This window comes from Orycteropus afer, unplaced genomic scaffold (assembly GCF_000298275.1).
Source record: "Orycteropus afer afer isolate SDZICR_OR568_19922 unplaced genomic scaffold, OryAfe1.0 scaffold00877, whole genome shotgun sequence".
Lineage (NCBI taxonomy): Eukaryota > Metazoa > Chordata > Mammalia > Tubulidentata > Orycteropodidae > Orycteropus > Orycteropus afer.
Window position 1 is genome coordinate 338,709 of NW_006922464.1, and position 21,903 is coordinate 360,611.

At 36.8% G+C, this 21,903-nt stretch overlaps 1 protein-coding gene across 1 annotated transcript in view; it reads left to right on the plus strand.

Moving 5' to 3' along the window:
* Positions 1 to 21,903, plus strand: part of ERO1B (endoplasmic reticulum oxidoreductase 1 beta) — a 221,834-nt gene that overhangs the window by 134,458 nt on the left and 65,473 nt on the right. The window contains exon 6 of the mRNA XM_007958206.2: positions 17,827 to 17,900. Within this exon, the coding sequence (XP_007956397.2) occupies positions 17,827 to 17,900 (74 nt within the window). The remainder of the gene's footprint in view (positions 1 to 17,826; positions 17,901 to 21,903) is intronic.

Below are 21,903 nucleotides of genomic sequence, written 5' to 3' on the forward strand. Positions count from 1 at the left end.
GTTTTTGTGTTTATATTTAATTGGCGATTATATGTTGGAGTGACTTGGCCACAATTTTCATTTTCTTTGTTTTGTTTGTATGTTATCTATACAGGCAGGGTACTGTGCTGTGCTCCTCTATTCACTAGTAGACAGCACTTATACACTCACCACTTGTCTCCTTTCCTTTGTCAGCCTCTCGTATGTCCTTGAAGACCCTGGCAAACAGAGCCTGTTCTTAGGTCCCTGGAATCTGAATGAGAATGCTATCACTTTAAAATCCAAAGTGTTTGCCACTTGTAATCATTCAAAATGGCTGCACCCTTGGTCACTTTAAATATCCAAAATGGCTGCCATGTATAAACAGTCAAAATGACTGCACCTTCCATACAGCAGAAAGTCCACAGCTCAAGTTGTCTCCCTGCTTACTGTTTCCCTTCATAGTCATAGGCCACCAGAGAAGTTTCCCCTGCACCCCTTGGTTACCGGGACTGATCTTTAGGTCAATTCTCAGATCTCAACACCACTTGGAAACATTCAGGCTGTTGGTCTCATCAGAGTAACTGACAGTCTGCAGCTCCGATCATCTCTGTACTCACTGTTTACCTTCAAGTTTTTCTACTGGTTGGTGCCTCATCCACTTCTGTATAGTTCCTTTCTAAGCTTAGGGTTCCAGGATTATCTTCTGTGTCTCTGTCAATTGCTTTTTCTTTCCTTTGTTGAAGAGGGTCTGTGTCACTTGTCTGCCTATTCCTCCATCTTACCGGAAGTCCAATTTTTTATTTTCAAAGTTGCTTTGGCTATACTAGATACTAGGATATTTGCATTTCCATATAAATTATACAATAAGTTTGTAAGTATCTACAAAAAAAAAGCCTGCAGAGAATTCAAGATTGTGTTGAATCTCCAGATGAATTTGGGAAGAATTGATATTTTAATTATCATAAGACTTTTTGGTCTACGAATACTCTGTACATCTCCACTTGTTTAGATTTTCTTTAATTTCTCTCAGCAATATTTTATAGTTTTCAGTGTGAAATTCTTTTGGATCTTTTGTCAGATTTATCTTGAAGTATTTAATATTTTTTATTATATTAAAAATGATTTTTAAATTGTTTTGTTCCTTGCTATTATATATAATCTAGTTATTTTTCATATTGATTTTATATCCTGAAATCTTACACTCTATAGATTTCTTCACTTTTATAGATTCTATTGGATTTTCTATATAGACATACCTGTCATCTGTAAGTAAAGACAGCTTTACTACTTCCTTTCCATTTTGAATGATGTGTATCTACCTCCCTACCTAATCATTCTTATTCCTTTATTCATTGTTATGTGCCACTGAGTTGATTCTGACTCATATCAACCCTAAAGTACAGAATGGACTTGTCCCTTAGGGTTTTCTAAGCTGTAATTTTTTGAGATTGTATTGCCTGGTCTTTTCTCCTGTGGAGCCTGGTGGATTTGAAGTGGTGACCTTTTGGTTAGCAATCAAGTCCTTAACTGTTGTGCCATGCAGGCTCTTTATCTGTATATAATTCTTTGCTTTTTTCTTATTTCACTAGCTGGAACCTGCAATACAGTGTTGACTAGATATAGAGCCAACATCCTTTTCTTGTTCCTTATTTTAGGAGAAAACACTCAATCTGTCACCATTAAATGTAATATCAGCTAAGGGTTTCTATATATACCCTTTAACAGGCTGAGGAAGTGCTCGTTAATATTAGTTTTCTTAGAGTTTTTCACAGGAGTATGTATTGGGTGGTATCAAATGCTTTCTTCTATATCTGTCAGGATGATCATGTGGTTTTTCAGTTTTGGGTTTGTCAATATCATAGATTATATTGATTGATTTTCCAGCTTTTCATTCCTGGAATAGACACTAGTTGATATATTATCCTTTTTTTTTTTTTTTTTTCACATATTATTGGATTCAAGTTGCTAAAGTTTTATTTGTAATTTTTACATCTATGTTAATGAGGCATCTTGTTCTGTAATTTTCTTTTGTTCATATTTCTTTGTCTGCTTTTTATGTCAGGATAAGTCTGGCCTCATACCATGAGTTGTAAAGTATTCCTTCTTTTTCACTATTCTTAAGGAGTTTTTGTGTAGAATTCATGTTATTTCTTCCTAAATGTCTGATAGAATTTACTAATAAAGCTATTTGAGCCTGTAGTCTTCTTTGTGAAAAGGTTTTAAACTACAATTTAAATTTCTTTTTGAAATTAGGAAGTTTTCATAATCTGTTTGTTCTTAAGTGAGCTTTGGAGGTTTGTATCTTTCAAGGAATTTGTCCATTTCATCTATGTTGTTGAGTTTATTGGCATAAAGTTTTTCATAATATTCCTTAATTATCCTTTTAATATCTGAAGAATCAGCATTGATGTCACCTCTCTTGGGTAATTTGGTGTTTTTTTCTTTGTTTCCTAATCATTCTGAGTAGAGGTCAATTGATTTTTTTTCAAAGAACCAGCATTTAGTTTCATTGCTTTTCTCTATGTTCTTGTTTTCTACTTCATTAATTTCTGCTTTGATCTTCATTATTTCCTTCATTTTGCATATTGTAGGCTTAATTTGGTCTTCTTTTTCTATTAAGGTAGAAGTTGGATCATTGATATGATACCTCTAATGCAGTTGTTTATTGTTATAAGTTTTCCCAAAGGACTGAAATTTTTTGGCATGGCAAACATTTTGGTATGCTGTATTTGACATTTCAGTTCAACATACTTTTAAATTTCCCTTTAATTTTCTTTGCCCCTTGGGTTATTTAGAACTGTGTTACTTTGTTTCTAAATAATTTAAATTTCCAATATATCCTTCTGTTACTGAGTTGTAATTTTAATTCATTGTTGTCAGAAAAATGCTTTATATGACTTAAATCTTTCTAAATTTATTGAAACTTCTTTTAGAGCACAGACTGTATTCTATGCTGGTAAATATGCTGTGTACTTATAAGGAATGTGTATTCAACTGTTATTGGGTATAGTGTAGATAAATGGGTATTAAACTCCAACTGTAATTGTGGATTTCTCTATTTCTCCTTATAGTTCTATTAGTTTTGGTTTATAAATTTTAAAGCTCTGTTTTTAGATCCATGAATATTTAGGATTGTAATTTCTTTTGGATGGATTGATTTCTTTATCATTATGAAATGATGATTATAGTTTTTGCTCTGAAATCTACTTTGATGTTAATTTACTCAGTCTTTTTTTTTTTTTTTTTTTAAGTAAGTTATGGTATACTCAATGCTACTGTGTTGATTCCAACTCATCGAAAATCTATAGGACAGAGTAGAACTGCCCCATAGGGTTTCCAAGGCTGTAAGTCTTTATGGAAGCACACAGTCACATCTTTCTTCAGTGAAGTGGCTGGTGAGTTCAAACTGCCCACCTTTCAATTAGCAGCCAAGTACTTTAACCATTGAACTACCAGAACTCATTTAGAATCTTACATCTTTTTGCTATTTCTTTCTTCGTGTATCTTTTAACCTACTTGTGACATTATATTTAAAGTGTGTTTTTTCCTGATCTGATGGTTTCTTTTAATTGGGATATTTATATAATTTACATTTAATGTGACAGGTTTTTTTTTCAATATTTTAAAGTTGTTTCACTGTCTTCTTGCTTACATTACTTTTGATGAGAAATCTGCTGTCAACCTTACCTTACCTTTGTTCTGTATGTCTCCCTGTCTCCCCTGCCCTGCCAGCTGATTTTAAAATGTTCTCTTTATTGGCGGTTTTGAGCAATTTGATTATGATGTGCTGTGGTGTAGTTTTTTCATCTTGGGGTTCTTAAAGTTCCTTGGATCTGTGGAGTTCTGTTGTTGTTGTTGTTGTTGTTGTTGTTTGCTGTTGAGTCGGACCCAACTCATAGTGATGCCTCCTTGGGTTTCTGAGGCAGTATCACTATGGAAGTAGATTGCCCAACCTTCCTTCTGAGGAGTAGCTGGTGGATTTGAACCACCAGCCTTCTGGTTAGCAGTCAAGTGCCTTGGGCACTATACTACCAGAGCTCCTCCGGAGTTTTGGTTGTTATCAAATCTGGAAATTTTGGACCACTATTTCTTCAAATATTTTTTTGTCTGCTTCTCCCTCTTCAGGGATTCAGGCCATATATTACATTACTTGAAGTTGTTCCACAGCTCACTGATGTTAATTATGTTTTTTTTTTAATTGTCTTTTCTTTCATTTTGAAGAACTTCTATTGCTATATCTTCAAGTTCATTAATCTTTAATATCTAATCTGCCAGTTGCAACCAGTATCTTTTTCTTCTTAGTCTTTTTATTTTTTCTATTTTCATATTTCTAATAATTCTGTAAGCATATGGGCTACATTTAGACTTAATGTCCACACACACATCTGCTGATTAGTATTCTACAGATAGGCTAATGTCCTTGCTCTGCTAATTCAGACTTTTTTGTTGTTGTTGTTGTTGTTCTCTTATTGTGGATTATATCTTTCTGCTTTTTTTACATAAATGGTGATGTTTTATTGGATGCCAGAAATTATGAATTTTACCTTTTACAGTACTGATATTTTCAAATTCTTGAGCTATGTTCTAAGACACAGTGATTTATGAACAGTTTTTAAGAAGTTTTAGATAGGTCTGGAGCAGTGCTTAGTCTAAGACTAATTATTTCTCAGTACTGAGGCAGGTTTTGTGCACTCTGCCAGTGCCCCAGGAATGATAAGGTTATCTAGTCTGGTGAGAACAGGAATTACCCCCAACCCAGTGAGCATGCTAGGCAGGGTTACCTCTATTCCTTTTCTGTGGTTCTTTCTCCAGTCTTTAGTTTTTTGACACACATCTGCTGATCAGCACTTTGCTGAGTACTCAAGAGGAGCCCTCTTCAGATCTCTAGAATACTTCTCTGTGAAGCCCTCTCCTGTCCCGTAATTTTCCCTCTCTCTTAGAGAGAGAGAGAGAGGGACGTAGGGATCTGCAGGCAGTGTAGCAGGCTGTTGACTTTGGAGGCTGATGAATCCAAGATCAGCTGGTAAAATGGCATATTTTTGGCTTACCGGCTGTGAAGGCAACAGTCCCCAAATTGGCAGGCAGTACGGCAGTCCACTGGTTCAAGTCCAGGAACTGATGAGCTAGATGCAGGATTAAGATCCAGCAGAAAGCTAGAGAGTTTTCCCAGGATGTCCATATATATATCGGAAGCAGGCTACACTCCTGAGGATATTCCCTTTCAACTAATTGGCTGCTCGTAGCACATCTCCTTATGGAGGTGATAACATTGTATCAGAGCTCATCATAGGGAATGACTACATCATAACTTCTAAACAACTTAGACTCATGGTCTAGCCAAGTTGACACACAGCCTTAACTATTATACCACCCTCCACTTTTCACCTTCTGGTTTGGAAACTATAGGCTTATATTGTGTTATTTTTACATTACATTCTATTTCATTACACTTTAAATATGAATTGTAATTATAATATGTTCTGGTGAAGTCTACAATTTTTTGGTATTTCTGCTCTTCTCTCAAGCAAGACAAGCATCTTAGCATCCTTAGATCGCCATTGAACATCTCTTATCCCATTCTCTGCCCAGCTTTTTGATTGAATCTAGTACTAAAGTACTACCTTAAAAAATTAATTTTTATAGTCAACTGATAGTAAAAGTTATTGGCATTTTTTCACTTTCTATAGAGTCCCTGTGTGGTGTAAATGGTTAAGAGCTTGGCTGCTAACCAAAGGTTGGTGGTTCAGGTTCATTCAGAGGCACCTTGGAACAAAGGCCTTAGTGGTGATTTAATTCCAAAAAACAGTCACTGAAGGTCCCACAGAGCACATTTCTACTCTAATGTACATAGGATTATCATTAGTCAGAGTTGACTTGAAGGCAACTAGTTTGGTTTTGGTTTGATGCTCATCTTCTTTTTTTAAATCTTCCATTCCTATACCTTCAAAATAAGTTTACTTTTTTTACCAGAGAACATCTTAAAATAGTTCTTTTAGTAAGAATTTCTGAGTGGTGAGTTTTTTCGTTACTGTATTCATTTTCTATTGCTCTTGTCATGAGTCACTATAAACATGTTAGCTTAAAACAAAACAAATTTATGATCTGATAGTTTTTAGGCCAGGAGTACAACACAGGTCTTACTCAAATCAATGTGTTGGCAGGGCTGTGTTCCTTCTATGTCTGAATCTGTTCCCTTGTTTTTGAACTTCTAGAGGCTGTCCATATTTCTTGGTTTACAGATCCCGTCCTCCATCTTCAAAGCCAGTAATTACAGGTTGAGTTCTTGTCACATTGCATCTCTGTCACCTCTTTTTCTGTCTCCTTCTTCTACTTCTAAGGATCCTGGTGATTATATTACACCCACCTTTAGGATAATGTCTATCTTATTCAGAATCCAGGATAATATTTCTATTTCAAGGTCAACTGACTAGAATAACCTTAATTCCCTCTGCAACCTTCATTCTCTTTTGTTATGGAATCTCACATCTTCACTGTTACAGGGATTAGGATGTGGACCTCTTTGAGAGTCCATTTATTCTGTTAGTTTTTTTAGTAAGTTTAACCCAGTCATTGTATGCCTATAAATGTATTATTTTTTCCTCACTTTTGGAAAGTAGTTTATTTAGCTGGGTTTAAAATCACTGATTGATTTTTATTCTCCTCAACACTTTGAAGATAATTCTCCATTGTATTCTGGCATCTGTGGTTGCTGGTAAGAACTCTACTGTCAGTTTGTTACTCTTTTGTAAGTAATCTCTCTCTCCAGTCTCCTAAGGTTTTCTATAATATTAATTAAATATTAATATTTATTTATAATTTATATTAAATAATTAAATAATTCTGAGAGGAAAAAAATAAAGTATTCTAGGTATTGCAATGGTGGCATAGTGCCTAAGACATTTGGCTGCTAAACAGAAGGCTGGCGGTTCAAACCCACCAGCCACTCCTTGGAAGAAGACTGAGCAGTCTACTTCCTTAGAAATACCACCTCAGAAATGCAAGGAGGGATCACTATGGGTTGAAGCAACTTGACAGCAGTGAGTTTAAGTGTTAATTTATTTTTATTTATCCTTACTGGTTCCTTGGAATGTACTTTTAATTTTAGGGATACAACTTGTCCTCCTATTGCGGTTAATTCTCAGCTAATTAATATTTGAGGAGGTCTGGTAGCACAATAGTTAAGCACTGACCTGCTAACTGAAAGCTTATTGGTTCAAATCTACCTGCCACTCCATGGGAGAAAGTGTTGCAGTCTGTTTCCATAATTACCAGCTTTGAAAACTCTATGGGCCAGTTCTACTCTGTTCTGTAGGCTCATTATGAGTCAGAATCAACTTGATGACAATGGGTTTTTTTTTTTAATTCTTAGTTTCTCTTTAAATACTATTTCTGCAGTATTCTCCATTTTCCTCTAATGCTCCAATTTCACCTATGTTAGAGTCTATCTTTCTCATTGAGTTTTATTTTTCTTATTCATCTTATTGTACTGTCATATTTCTAATCTTTGTCTGTTGACGTCCTTAGTGAATATTTTCACCAAAAATATCTTCACCTTCCACTGTATCAAGTTTTTTTTCCATATTAAAATGCCAAAATCATTTTATCATATATTCTTTTTCATTCACAAGAAGTCTCTACTTGGTTCTTTTTTATATATAACTTTTGTTGCTTATCTTTCTTCATAATTCTCTTCCATAATTTCTTGCTCTTTTTAATGGATGTTTGCCCTTCATTTATCTAGTCAGTTATTCTGTATATATTAATTTTAATGTATTTGGGAGAGTTTTCTATAAAAATTACTCTCTGGAAGGAATTAATGCTAAAATTAATAGATTATTTTTGTTGGCCATCTTTTTAGCATTAGATTTCAAATTTTTGAATTTTGATTTGCCATACCATTCAGTACTTTTCATTGTTTCTTTCTCTACCTTTCTTTCCTCTGAGCTTACCTTTATTAGGTGTTAGCGTTATTTCATCTGTACTCTTCCAATCTACAGTCCAGACCCAGATCACTTTGGGTTTTCTGCCCCATAGTAATATTGAGAGGACTTTGCATACATATTTTTGACATTGAACATTAAATCACTGAGCCAGCCCGAAGCTAGCTTCACTTTCTGGTCCCAGATTGAGTGTTTGTCTTCCTATCTTCTGACCTTCCTAAGCTATAGCTGCAGTAAATGTCCAGAGCTTTTTTTTTTTTTTTTTTTTTCCAAGCCTGTTTTTCCTGGCTTTAAATAGAGAGCCTGACTTGCAACTGTTTTACTCAGAGGACTTTTTGTCTCTTAACCTGTAGGATCTACATTCTCAGCCACCGAATTGCCCAGTTCCCAATTGGGGTCCCAGCAGATCTGTGGCTTCAGCCTCATTCAATATTTTAGGTTTCAGTCTCTTTTCTGAAGATATGATTATCTTGTTTTTGGAACCCAGCTATTGCTTTCTGACTTTCTCTTTTATCACATACAAGAAAAAAAAGTATTGTAGGCCACTTTGCCTAGATACCTTTCTAATTGAGTATCTTACATGTACATTTTTAAGTCATTTTCCAGTTGTTTTATTGTTTATATTTTTTCAGGAAAAGTACTGAAAATGGCTGAAAAGAAGTTTTTACATGTAAATATCTGAAGAAAAGACACTCACATTGTTTTAACCTACATTCTCTTTGCTTTATTCCTGCAGTTTCTTTATGAAGATAAATACATTTTTTTTACATTATTTAAGAGGTGGAAGAGATGAAGTTGTCATTACTTCAATACTAACACTATAAATACAATTGACCCTGGAGCAATGCAGGAGTTAAGGGCACCAACGTCTTGCACAGTCAAAAATCCATGTATAACTTTATATTCCCCCAAAATTTAACTACTAATACCCTTCTATTGGCTGGAAGCCTTACCAATGACATAAACAGTTGATTAACACAGTTTTTGCTGTTACAGTTATTAGATTTTCACATAAAGACACTCACACACATACATAACAATTAAGTTTATTAGCTGTACAGCATGATGATTATTTACTTTCCATTAAGTGGAAGTGGATCATCATAAAGGTCTTCGTGCTTGTTGTCTTCACATTGAGAAGGTTGAGGAATAGGAATAAAACAAGGAATTGGTTATGCTATCTCAGGGGTAGTAGAGGTGGAAGAGGTCCATTGGGAGATTGGCACAGTTGGTATAACTTTATGGAAATACATCATAATTCTGTCCAACTTTTTTGCTTTTTTATTTCTCTATGGTACCAATCCCTCTCCCACCATTTGCTCTAATTTAAGTGCCTTTATTATAGAAAGATCCATGTTGTAAAATAAGTCAAAAGGAGTCTTGAATAATCAAATTGTCTTGTGTCATTTTGTTTTCTGGCTCTGCTTCTTCCATGCCTTCCTCATCATCTAGCCCTGATTTGGAAGCAGTTATCTCCATCAAGTCATCTTCTGGTAATTTCTCGGTGTAGTGTCTATTAGCTCTTGAATTTCTTCAAGATCCATATCTTGAAAATAATCCTTGTACAAGTGGATCCACACAGTTTGAACTCGCATTTTTCAAGGGTCAACTAAAGCAATTCTAGAATTACTGCTTTTCTGTGATGCCATGAGGTTTTAACAAATCCAGAACAGTTCACCATAGTTGGTTGGGAGAAAGGTAATGTTTTTCTTATGTTAAGTGAGAAAAGGGCTTTGTGAAAGGAGGAACTATGTGAAAATAGCCAACAATACAAATAGAAATTTATCATCTGTAAATTGATGCTATTAATTTATTTTGTAACTGTGTACCCTTAGAAAGTATTCATGCACCTGCTTGGTGTATGAGTTTCACTGTTTAAGATTATGACTTTAGCTCACAGTTATAACTTGACAGCATTAAGATGAAGAAATTCTCATGTAAGTAGCTTGGCATCCATCCTCAGATTGGCTTTTTAGAAAAAGCTGGACTAGATGACCTCTGAGGTTCCTTCTGACTCATTTATAAACCAAACTGTACAGGCTGTATTTGCATTAGATATTGTGATAGTTGGAGCTGTGTATCAGCTTGACTGGACCACAATTCTGTGTGGTTTAAGCAATTGTGATGTGGATTGTCCCAATGATGGGATCAGATGTATATGTTTTCAACAGCCAATCCATTGAAAGGGAGTTTCCCTGGGGGTGTGGCCTGCTTCCAGTATAATTATGGACATCCTGGGAAAAGAGACACTCTTCTGTGGATCAGGATTGTGTTGTGCGCCAACAACGGCCATGAACAAACAATCCACCAATCAGCCTGTAGATCTTGGATTCGTCATTCGTTGCAGTCAACAGCCAGTATACTGCCTGCCAACCTTAAGCTCCTTAGCCCCTGCTGAGTGAGTCAGGAAAAGCCTCCAGCTTGACATTTGATCCAAGAACTTGGGACTTGCCAACTTCTATAAGTGTGTGAGCCATTTTCCTAACATAAATTTCCCTTTATCTCTCTCTATATAAGCTTTATTGGTTTTTGTTTCTTTCGAGAACCTAGTCTAACACTTTTGGTACAAAGAGTGGGGTCTAGAGAGACAAGATCATAAGGATGGGCTTCCTAAATTGGTTCTCCAATTTGATTAATCATAAAGACACTAGTGACCCTGCCTCTGTTAGTAAAGAGGGCCCTGCTAATCCATGGCATGAGGTGGCAACATTAATCTACAAAATAGAACCACCAATAGATCAAGTACTTGTGAGAAGTAAGGCTCTAGGTGATCGCATATTTGATACTTTTCTGCAATTTTGTGTCAGCATGAGGAGTATAAGGAAGCTGATTGGTTTGTCCTATTTACACTAGACAAAGTGGTGAAAGAGCGAGATGAGCTCGGGACTGCTGAGTCAGAACTTAAGCACTGCATAAAAGACCTCAGTGATTCCAGTTGTGCTCTGAAATAAAGTCTTATTTCTTCTAGTAACAGAGCTGATGTTGCCGAAAACCAAACCCAGAGTCTTATTGTAAGGGTGGCTGAATTACAACACCAATTAAGTTACCAACCCAAAATGGTGTCTGAAGTTAAAGTGAGGACATTGATTGGGAAAAAATGGGATCCTGAAACCTGGAATGGGGACATATGGGCAGATACCCAGGAAGATCAGGATATGGAGATGTAAATTCTGTTGAATCCCTACCATCTGAAGGGATTACTGTAAAACCATTATCCCCTCCACCTCAGATTGATAGGATTAACCCAACTACTGTTCCTGCTGGGTCATTGCCTGAGGCAGAGGCCATGGAAGACATTGCTAAATGTTCTTAGGAATTGCCCCAACCACCCGTTGTTGCTGCTAGGCCTATAACTAAACTTAAGTCCAAGCAAGCTCCAAAAAGTGAAATATAAAGTGTGACTGAAGAGGTGGTATGCTTCACCCAAAAAGACCTACTTGATTTTGCTAACCTGTACAGACAGAAACCTGGAGAATATGTATGGGAATGGCTACTGAGGGTGTGGGATAATGGTGCAAGGAATGTAACATTGGATCAGCCTGAGTTTATTGATTAGGCCCACTAAGTATGGATTCTTCATTCAGTGTTTCAGCTCGAGAAGTTAGGAAAGGATCTAATAGTTTATTTTGTTGGCTTATTGAAGCATGGATTGTGCAGTGGCTTACCTTAAGTCAAGTTGAAGTATGGGCTTGTTAGAATGGATTTATCAGATTAGACCCGTAGAGACAGAAATGGAGAGTCCAGAAGACACACCTTTCACCAGTACAGTGAGGAATAAATTTGTGAAGGGAGCTCCAGCATCCTTGAAAACTGCTGTGATTACTATTTTATGTAAGCCAGATTTGACAGTGGGAACTGCCCTAATTGAACTAAGACACTTAACTATGATGGGGCTGATTGGACCCCATGGTAGTAGGGGCCAAGTGGCAGCAGTTAATCGACAAGTAATGTGGTCATGGTTACCATAATGGACAGCTGAGTCAGAACAGTAATCAGAATAGTCTGACTCATGTGGAATTATGGCATTGGCTACTTGTGCATAGGAGCTCTGGTAGCATAGTGCCCAAGGCACTTGACTGCTAACCAGAAGGCTGGCAGTTCAAACCCACTAGCCACTCCTTGGAAGAAAGATGGAGCAATCTACTTCCATAGTGATATCGCCTCGGAAACCCAAGGAGGGGTTGCTGTGAGTTGGGTCCGACTCAAGGGCACATCGCAGCAACAACAACAACTTGCACATGGTGCTCCTGGTGGTGAAATACATGGCAAACCTACGGAGTATTTACTTGATCTTTATAGACAGAAGAATTCTAGGTCATGTGAACAGCATCCTAGATTGAATTGCCAGAATACAGAGTTATGGTCTCTCAGTCAATTCCCAGACTTGAGTCAGTTCACAGACCCACAACCCCTTGAATGAAGGGGAGGCCAGGTCCCTTTGAGGAAGGACCCCACTACATTGCCAAAAATTTATAATGTCAGTCTTTCTCTCAGCTTTCCCCAAAGGGATCTGAGGCCTTTTACTAGAGTGACTGTTCACTGGGGAAAAGGAAATAATCAGACTTTTGGGGGATTATTGGACACTGGTTCTGAACTGACACTAATTCCAGGAGACCCAAAGCGTCATTGTGGCCCACCAGTCAGAGTGGGGGCATATGGAGGTCAAGTTACTGATGGAGTCTTAGCTAAGGTGTATCACACAGTGGGTCCAGTGGGTCCCCGAACCCATCCTGTAGTGATTTCCTCAGTGCCAGAATGCATAATTCGAATAGGTACACTGAGCAATTGGCTGAATTACCACATTGGGTCCCTAACATGTGCAGTAAGGGCTATTATGATTTGAAAAGCCAAGTGGAAGCCATTAGAACTGTCTCTACCTACAAAAATAGTAAATGAAAGCAACACCACATCCCTGGAGGGGTTGCAGAGATTACTGCCACCATCAAGAACTTGAAGGTTGCAGGGGGTGGTGATTCCCACCACATCCAAATTTAATTCACCTATTTGGCCTGTGCAAAAAACAGACGGATCTTGGAGAATGACAATAGATTATCATAAACTTAATCAGGTGGTAACTCCAATTGCAGCTGCTGTTCCTGATGTGGTTTCATTGCTTGAGCAAATTAGTACATCTCCTGGTACTTGGTATGCAGCTATTGATCTGGCCAATGCCTTTTTCTCGATACCAATTTCAAAGGATCATCAGAAGCAGTTTGCCTTCAGTTGGCAAGGCCAATAGTATACTTTCACAGTGCTTCCTCAGAGGTATATCAACTCCCCAGTACTATGTCATAATTTAGTCCATAGGGATCTTGATTGCCTTTCCCTTCCACAAGACATGACACTGCTCCATTATGTTGATGACATTATGCTGATTGTGCCTAGTAAGGAAGATGTATCGATGACTCTAGACTTATTGGTGAGACATATGGTTGCTAGATGTTGGGAAGTTAACCCAACAAAAAAATCCAGGCACCTTCCACCTCAGTGAAATTTCTAGGAGTCCAGTGGTGTGGGGCATGTCAATATATTCCTACTAAAGTGAAGGATAAGTTATTATATCTGGCTTCCCCCACAACTAAGAAGGAGGCACAATGTCTGGTGGACCTCTTTGGATTTTGGAGACAACATATCCCTCATTTGGGTGTGTTGCTGCAGCCTGTTTATCAAGTGACTCAGAAAGCTGTGAGTTTTGAGTGGGGCCCAGAACAACAGAAGGCTCTGCAATAGGTTCAGGCTGCTGTGCAGCTGCTCTGCCCCTTGGGCCATATGATCCAGCTGTCCAATGGTGCTTGAAGTGTCTGTAGTAGATAGAGATGTTGTTTGGAGTCTTTGTCATGTCTATATTGGTGAATCGCAATGCAGACCCTTGGGATTTTGGAGCAAAGCCCTGCCATCCTCTGCAGATAACTACTCTCATTTTGAGAAACAGCTTTTAGCTTGTAATTGGGCTTTAGTAGAGACTGAACGCCTAACCATGGGCCACCAACTCATGAGGCCTGAGCTATCCATCATGAACTGGGTGTTGTCTGACCTACAGAGTCATAAAGTTGGATGTGCACAGCAGCACTCCATCATTAAATGGAAGTGGTATATTAGAGATTGGGCTCAAGCAGGATCTGAAGGCACAAGTAAGTTGCATGAGGAAGTGGCCCAAATGCCTATGGTCTCCACTCCAGTCACAGTACCTTCCCTCTCCCAGTCTGCACCTATGGCCTCATGGGGAGTTCCTTATAATCATTTGACTGAGAATGAGAAAACTCATGCCTGGTTATAGATGGTTCTTTGTGAATTCAGGCACCACTTGAAAGTGGACAGCAGCAGCACTGCAGCCCCTTTCTGGGACTTCCTTGAAGAACACTGGTGAAGGGAAATCTTCCCAATGGGCAGAACTTCTAGCCATGCATATGGCTGTTCACTTTGCATGAAATAAGAAATGGCCAGATGTGCAATTATATATGGATTCATGGGCTTTGGCTAATGGCTTGGTGGGATGGTCTGGGACTTGGAAGGAGCGTGATTGGAAAATTGGTGACAAGGATGTATGGGGAAGATATATGTGGATAGATCTAGCTGATTGGGTCAAAGGAGTAAAGATATTTGTGTCTCATGTGAATACCCACTAAAAGGTGACCTCAGCAGAAGAGGACCTTAACAATCAGGTGGATAGGATGACATGTTCAGTGGAAACCAGCCATCCTTTTTCCCCAACTACTCCTGTCATTGCTCAATGGGCTCATGAACAAAGTGGCCATGGTAGCAGGGATGGAGGTTGTGCATGGGCTCAGAAACATGGACTGGCACTTACCAATGCTGATTTGGCTACTGCCACTGCTGAGTGCCCGGTCTGCCAGCAGCAGAGACCAATACGAAGTCCGCAATATGGAACTATTCCTTGGGGTGATCAGCACCCTGGTGGCAGGTTGATTACAGATAACCACTTCCATCATGGAAAGACAGTGTTTTGTTCTTACTGGAATAGATACTTATTCTGGATATGGATTCATCTTCCCTGCATGTTATGCTTCTACCAAAACTACCATCTGTGGACTTACAGAATGCCTTATCCACCATCATGATATCCCACACAACATTGCTCCAGATCAGGGGACTCACTTCACAGCAAATGAAGTGCGGTAGTGGTCCTATTATCATGGAATTTACTGGTCTCACCATGTTCCCCATCATTCTGAAGCAGCTGGCTTGATAGAATGATGGCATGGCCTACTGATAACACAAATTATGGCGCCACCTCAGTGGCAATACCTTGAAGGGTAAGGGCGATGTTCTCCAGTAGGCTGTATATGCTCTAAACCATTGTCTAGTGTTCAGTTCTGTTTCTCCAATAACCAGGATTCATGGGTCCAGGAACTAAGGAGTGGAAACAGGAGTGGTACCACTCACCATTACCCCTAGTGACCCACTCAAAAGATTTTTGCTTCCTGTCCCTGCTACCCTACGCTCTGCGGGTCTGGAGATCTTAGTTCCAAAAGGAGGAACACTTCCACCTGGAGGCACAATACTGATTGCACTGAACTGGAAATTAGGAATGCCACCTGGCCATTTTAGTTTCCTCATGCCCCTGGATCAACAGACAAATAAGGGCAACTGTACTATCTGGTGTGATAGATCCTGATTACCAAGGGGAAATTGGATTGACATTACATAATGGAGGTAAAGAATGTCTGGAATTCAGGAGATTCTTTAGGATGTCTCTTAGTACTACTATATCCTGTGATTAAAGTCAATGGAAGATTATAGCAACCCAATTCTGATATGATTGTTAATGACCCAGACCCTTCAGGAATGAAGGTTTGAGTCACCACACCAGGCAAAGAACCACAACCAGCTGAGGTGCTTTCTAAGGGCAGGGGAAATACAGAATGGGTGGTGGAAGAAGGTAGTTCTGAGTATCAGCTACAACCATGTGACCTGTTGCAGAATGAGGACTGTGGTTGTTATATTTCTTCATTGTATATGTCATCAAATATTTTTGTTTCCTTCTGTTATGAACTGTGAAATGTAAATAAGGTTAATGCTTTTCAGTTGTACATGTGTTAGCGTGTCATGTTAGGTGCAAATATGACTTTATAATTGTCCTTATTTAGAGATTATATATAGTTAAGAAGACATATACAACTGCCAAGTTGACAAAGGGTGGACTGTGATAGTTGGAGCTGTGTATCAACTTGGCTGGACCACAATTCTGTGTGGTTTAAGCAATTGTGATGTAGGTTGTTCCAATGATGGGATCAGATGTATATTTTTGAGCAGCCAATCGGTTGAAAGGGAGTTTCCCTAGGAGTGTGGCCTGCTTCCAGTATATTTATGGACATCCTGGGAAAAGAGACACTATTCTGTGGATTGGGAAACTGTTGTGCTGCCTGTAACTGTCCGGGAGTGAACAATCCACCATTCGGCCTGGATATCTTTGATTTGTCATTAGTTGGAGGCTATAGCCAGCATACTGGCTACCAACCTTGAGCTCCTCAGCCCCTGCAGCTGCGTGAGTTGGGAAAAACCTCCAGCTTTTACGTTTGATCCAAGAACTTGGGACTTGCCAGCTTCTGCAAGTGTGTGAGCCATTTCCCTAAGATAAATTTCCCTTTCTCTCTCTATAAAAGCTTTACTAGTTTTGTTTCTCTAGAGAACCTAGTCTGACACAGATATCTTTTCAGCTACCATGGATTTAGGTAAGGGTTAGATAAAATAATCAACAAAGCCTCATCAAGTAAAGATGCTCAAAGAGAAAGGTTCCAGAAATCTGTTATATTGCTAAGAAAATAGGAGATTATATAACAATTGACTTGTTTTTCATATTTTCAACATAATATCTTATGTTGATTTAACTGTGTATCATTTTAGCTGTAAATAGTACTTAGGCATTCTTGATTAATGGCATCATGTATTTCACCGGCGGTAACTGTAATATATATTTTCCCATTAAATTTTATTATTAATTGTATGTTCCCATGGGAGAAAATATCCCATGGTATATTGAATTGGAAAAATTTATTGATAAAGTTCATACAGCACAGTCAGCCTTATAAACTTGAAAAAAAATGTTACATGGCAATTTCTCCTATTCAAAATAACTGCTTAGCTGTGACAGTATCATACTTAGGCATTACCTGATTGATACTTGATATAGTTTAACTTTATTTTTTACCTTGTTTATTTCCTTTTGTGTAGTAGTAAAGAAGGATAGTAAAATAATATTTCTCCTAAAGATGCTGCCAACATATATATTCAAGATAAGAAAATCTGATTATAGGTTATAGTTAATGTAGGTCAAATTTATTTGAGTGAACATAGTTGTTCTTTATCACTTCTCCAAGTTAGGAATTTTGAACATCAATTTTGTTAAATGCAAAATATCAGTATGTAAAGTGGATGTTATACCATGATAAAGGTGACTTTGATGTTACTGGTAAATATCACATTGGATGCGATACCATAGAAATGCAGGTGCTGTCGAGTCATCTCTGACTCATAGTGACTTGATGAAATGTGCAAAGACCTATAAGTATAGAGGCAATTTAAACGAAAAGGATTCTGAACATAAATTTTAGTCCCACCTCAGGTTAAAATATAAATACTTACTATAATTTCTAAGTTAATTCAAAAGGCCAGTTTGATTTTTTGTTTACATGTTATATGTATTTGTAGTTAATTCTCTAATCAAAGTACTTATTATTGAACTAGGGGCAATAATAATTTTAAGGTAGTTAGGAAGTATAAATCATTCATGGAATTTTATTATTATGTTTTTCATATAACTTATTTTTATCATACTTTCATGTAACCTCTAGTAACTGAATTTTTGACACCTTCTAATTACCTTTTTAAATTACACTAGAAGACAGTGTTAAATTTTTCAACTCCAAATTTAATCATTTTTCTTTTTTATTCCTCCTTCCCATAGTAATCAAAGCAAAGAAGCTTTCATTGACTGGGCAAGATATGATGATTCACAGGATCACTTTTGTGAACTTGATGGTAATAAGCTATTTTAATTAAATTATTTTAACTTTAACCTTTTTATAAGGCATTTAAATCAATGGAAACATCTTTTATATCTTTAATACAGTGGATTTTGCTGTGTGGATCTTATTATTCATGATGACATTTACTGAGAGCCTACGTTCCAGGTCCTACACTAAGTGCCTTAAATACATTATTTCTAAACTTTACTGCTACTGTAATAGATGTACATTATCTTATATCTGAGGAAACTGAATATCAAAGAGACTAAATAACTTGCCTAAGATCAAGTGGTAGTATGAGGCAGAGCCAAGATTCATTCCCAGATCTGACTGAATCCAAAACCTGTATTTTTTTACATTGTGACAAATACTTCCTTTGGATCTTCAATTCAGGCCACTTATTTATAGGTCTGTGAACATATCAAAAAATGTTTGCACTGGAATTTGGTGGTGGTATTAACAAACTAACCTAAAGATACCTTCCAGCATTGGGGATGACTCTAATTTAACTTCTCCACAGCCTAGTTTCTAAGAATTTCCTGGAAGGGTATGCAGATGGGGCACTGTTTGGCAGAGTAACTATTACTCTTAACAGGAGATAATTGCAGTGACTCAAAATTTTGATCTCTAGAAGAATGTTCTCAAATAATTGTGCTGAATAGACTTAAACCATTCATTTATCATCCCTTCAGCTTTTACCTTGGTATGGTTATATTTTTGGTGGTGGAAAACAATTTGAAGTTAAAGCAGGCATAGTTGGAAACAGATAGCAGGAAGTTCTTCTGAACTCTTAAAGCAGCTGGAGTGATCATACTACCTCTCTTTAATGGTTTAAAAAAAATATTAAAATGTAGAATTGTGCTATTAATTCAGACTGTAATGGAATATATGAGTTATGCTGAGCATCTACTTATGGTAATTTGAGAAGACTGAGGGAACTGGGAATATTATTACCATGATTTATATGGTTTCAGCAAGGTCATTTATAAACTGTCTTTGGGTATCTGAATATAATAATGGACAATTAGTAAAATACTCCCATTACGATAGTTAGAACTGACAAAGATTTTAACAAAGCAAACCATTGTATCTGAATATTCACATCACTGCTTAATATTTTTTCATTTGATCCTTGGCTATCATTCTAATTGTATTTTGGTACTTAACACTTATAGTTACTCATTTTCAGCTTCTCATTTTATGTGTTCTTTTATTAAATTAAAAAAAAAACTTATAGTAGTGTTTATTGAACCAATTTTCAGATTAAAAAATTGTTTCTGTGAATATTTATTATTCTTTTAGTAAACAGATATTTAGTACAAAATATTACTAATTTGCAAGGGAACACATAAGTAAATTGAGGTGCTAGAGTACTTGTCATTTATATAAATAGTGTTAACTACTGGAGAATGATATCATGCTTAGTAAAGTAGAGGGTGAGCAAAAAAAGGGAAAGACCCTCAGTGAGATGGATTGACACAGTGGCTACAACTATGTGCTCAATTACAGCAAGGACTGTGAGGATGGCACATGTCCGGGCAGTGTTTTCATTCTATTGTATATGAGTTTGCAATGAGTCAGAGTTGACTTGACAACCCCTAACAGCAACAACACTTTTTTATCATTAGCTTCTTAAATTGTGAAAGTGGAAGAGATTTCCTATGAGAATTTACATAAAAAGATTATTTAAGACTTTTAGGATTACATAATTAAATAATTAGTAATTTTTAATATTTTATGTAATTATTATTCATATATAAACATGTAACTGATTGGTTTACCACTACTGTTCTAAATTCTAAAATTCATACATGTGTCAATGATTTATACCTACAATTTGTTTTTTAATACTGCTAGGAAAGCTTTAGAATCATTGTTCAGTTATTTCTGTTATCTAAATTCAGTGAATTAAAAACAAAAGAATATTCACCGTAGGTTATTTGGGAATATATTCACCCTGTACTGCTTCTTGGTGTTTTGTTGTTATTGTCTTTGTTTAAAAGGAAGATGATCCCTATAGATCAAATAATAGTTTCCTAAATAATTTAACATTTAATATCCTTTTAATTTAAAATAGTAACCACTATCTCTTTCCTCTCCTTTTGCACTGCTGGGGGTTTTTACCCTACAGCATTAACAATTACATGACAGTGTATGGCATATTATTTAGTTTTTCTGTTTGTTGTCTGTCTTCTCCAACTAAATTGTGAGCTCCTTGAGGGTAAAATCCTTGACTTTTTAGTTCATGACTGTATCACTAGTGCTTATAACAGTAACTACATATCATAGATACACAGCAAATATTTTTTGAAGGAAGTAATAAATAATCTAAATAGAATGATAGATGTTTTACTTTTATTTTTCCCATTAAAACATGTTCATTAATAAATTGAAAATATTATTTAAAATAGCTATTTTTAAACCTGGTATATCAAAATTACTTAGAAGCTTATGAACTTTAGAGTCTCAGGCCTTCGATGTTTTAAGTCATGTTTTCACAGTGACTTAGTAGCGGTTTGGGGCAAAGTTAATGATGGAGAGCTATACATTTAATACTGAGCGTATAACATAACTTTTTAACCCATGACTATAAGCAGAAAACCTACATACTACGTTGGTCTATGTTATCATTATGTTTTTAAAAAGTATGGGTTAAAAGGTAGGGAGGGCTGTCTATCAATTTAGAGGATACATTGTGGCCTCTTATAACATTAATATTGAATTAAGGAAGTGAAAAGAAAATTCACTTGGGAAAAATGGTATACTTGAGCAGAGGGGGAAAAAAAAAGTTCAATTTGATGAATTCACAGAATTAGAGATTTTGATCCAGTGAAGATTCTTTGAATCCTTAGTTAATGGTTAGCCTGGTCACACAGATAGAATAGCTTTGGAGCCTTGGTGTAGTGGGAAGAAGAAGAGGAATCTTTTGGGGGGAGGGTCCAAAATTAGGGTCCAAAGAGAATTGTCTGAGTAAATGATGCGGCTGTACAAATGGAGAGAAGTTATAGTTTAGGAGCAAGTTAAACTCAGTGTCATGAGTAGCACATGGCACCACCACTGGTGTGTTTTTAGTGACAACCCAACCTGCATTTGTTTTATCTGACCCCCCTCCCACACACACACACACACACACACACACACACTCTGGATTCCCTGAAATTCTTCGTATAGGTCAGAGGTTGCCAAACTTTTTCTGTACATGGACAAATAGTAAATCTTTTGGACTTTTTGGACCACACAACTACTCAGCTCTGCCACTGTAGCATGAAAGCAACACATACACATTTGAACATGTCTGTATTCTAATAAAACGTTCTGTATAAAAATAGGGGCAGGCTTGATTTGGTGCCAGGACTATAGTTTGTCATCCCCTTGTATAGGTTAACAAAACCCACTTTTACTGTAATTTGAAAAAAAATTTTTAAAAAAGTCTTAAAAAATTTTAAACATTTTTTAAAAGCAACATTTGAGTCAATTAAGGAAATAAACGTTAAAAACATTGAAAATATATTTTAAGAAAGTAGTTATAAAAAACTGATATAATGATTTTACTCATGTAACTTTCTCAGCTCTCTTAAAATACACTTTAAATCATTATACTTTAGTATATGAATCAGCTTTTTTTTTTTAATTGGTTGATTAGTTGGTTTTGTTGGGATAAGAGTTTGATGCTAGTCCAGTGTGCACATTAATAAATGATCCTACATATCATCTGTGTATACACACACACACATACACATAAATTCTTTATAACTGTGCACATATATATGAGTTAGTGAATATATACTTGTTATGTCTAATAATATTTGTAAAGTTTATAAAGATATAATTATTACAAATGTATTTATGTAAAAACAGCTTGCAAAAACAGCAAGGAGGCCACATGTTCTGACCTCCTCTAACCCTCCAAGAGGAAGACAGGATTACCAGCAGTAACCCAAGGCCTATTCCTGCCAGGCCAGACATGCTGCCTCCCCCCTCCAGCCCTTGCTCCAACCGTTCCTCCCAAAGCACCC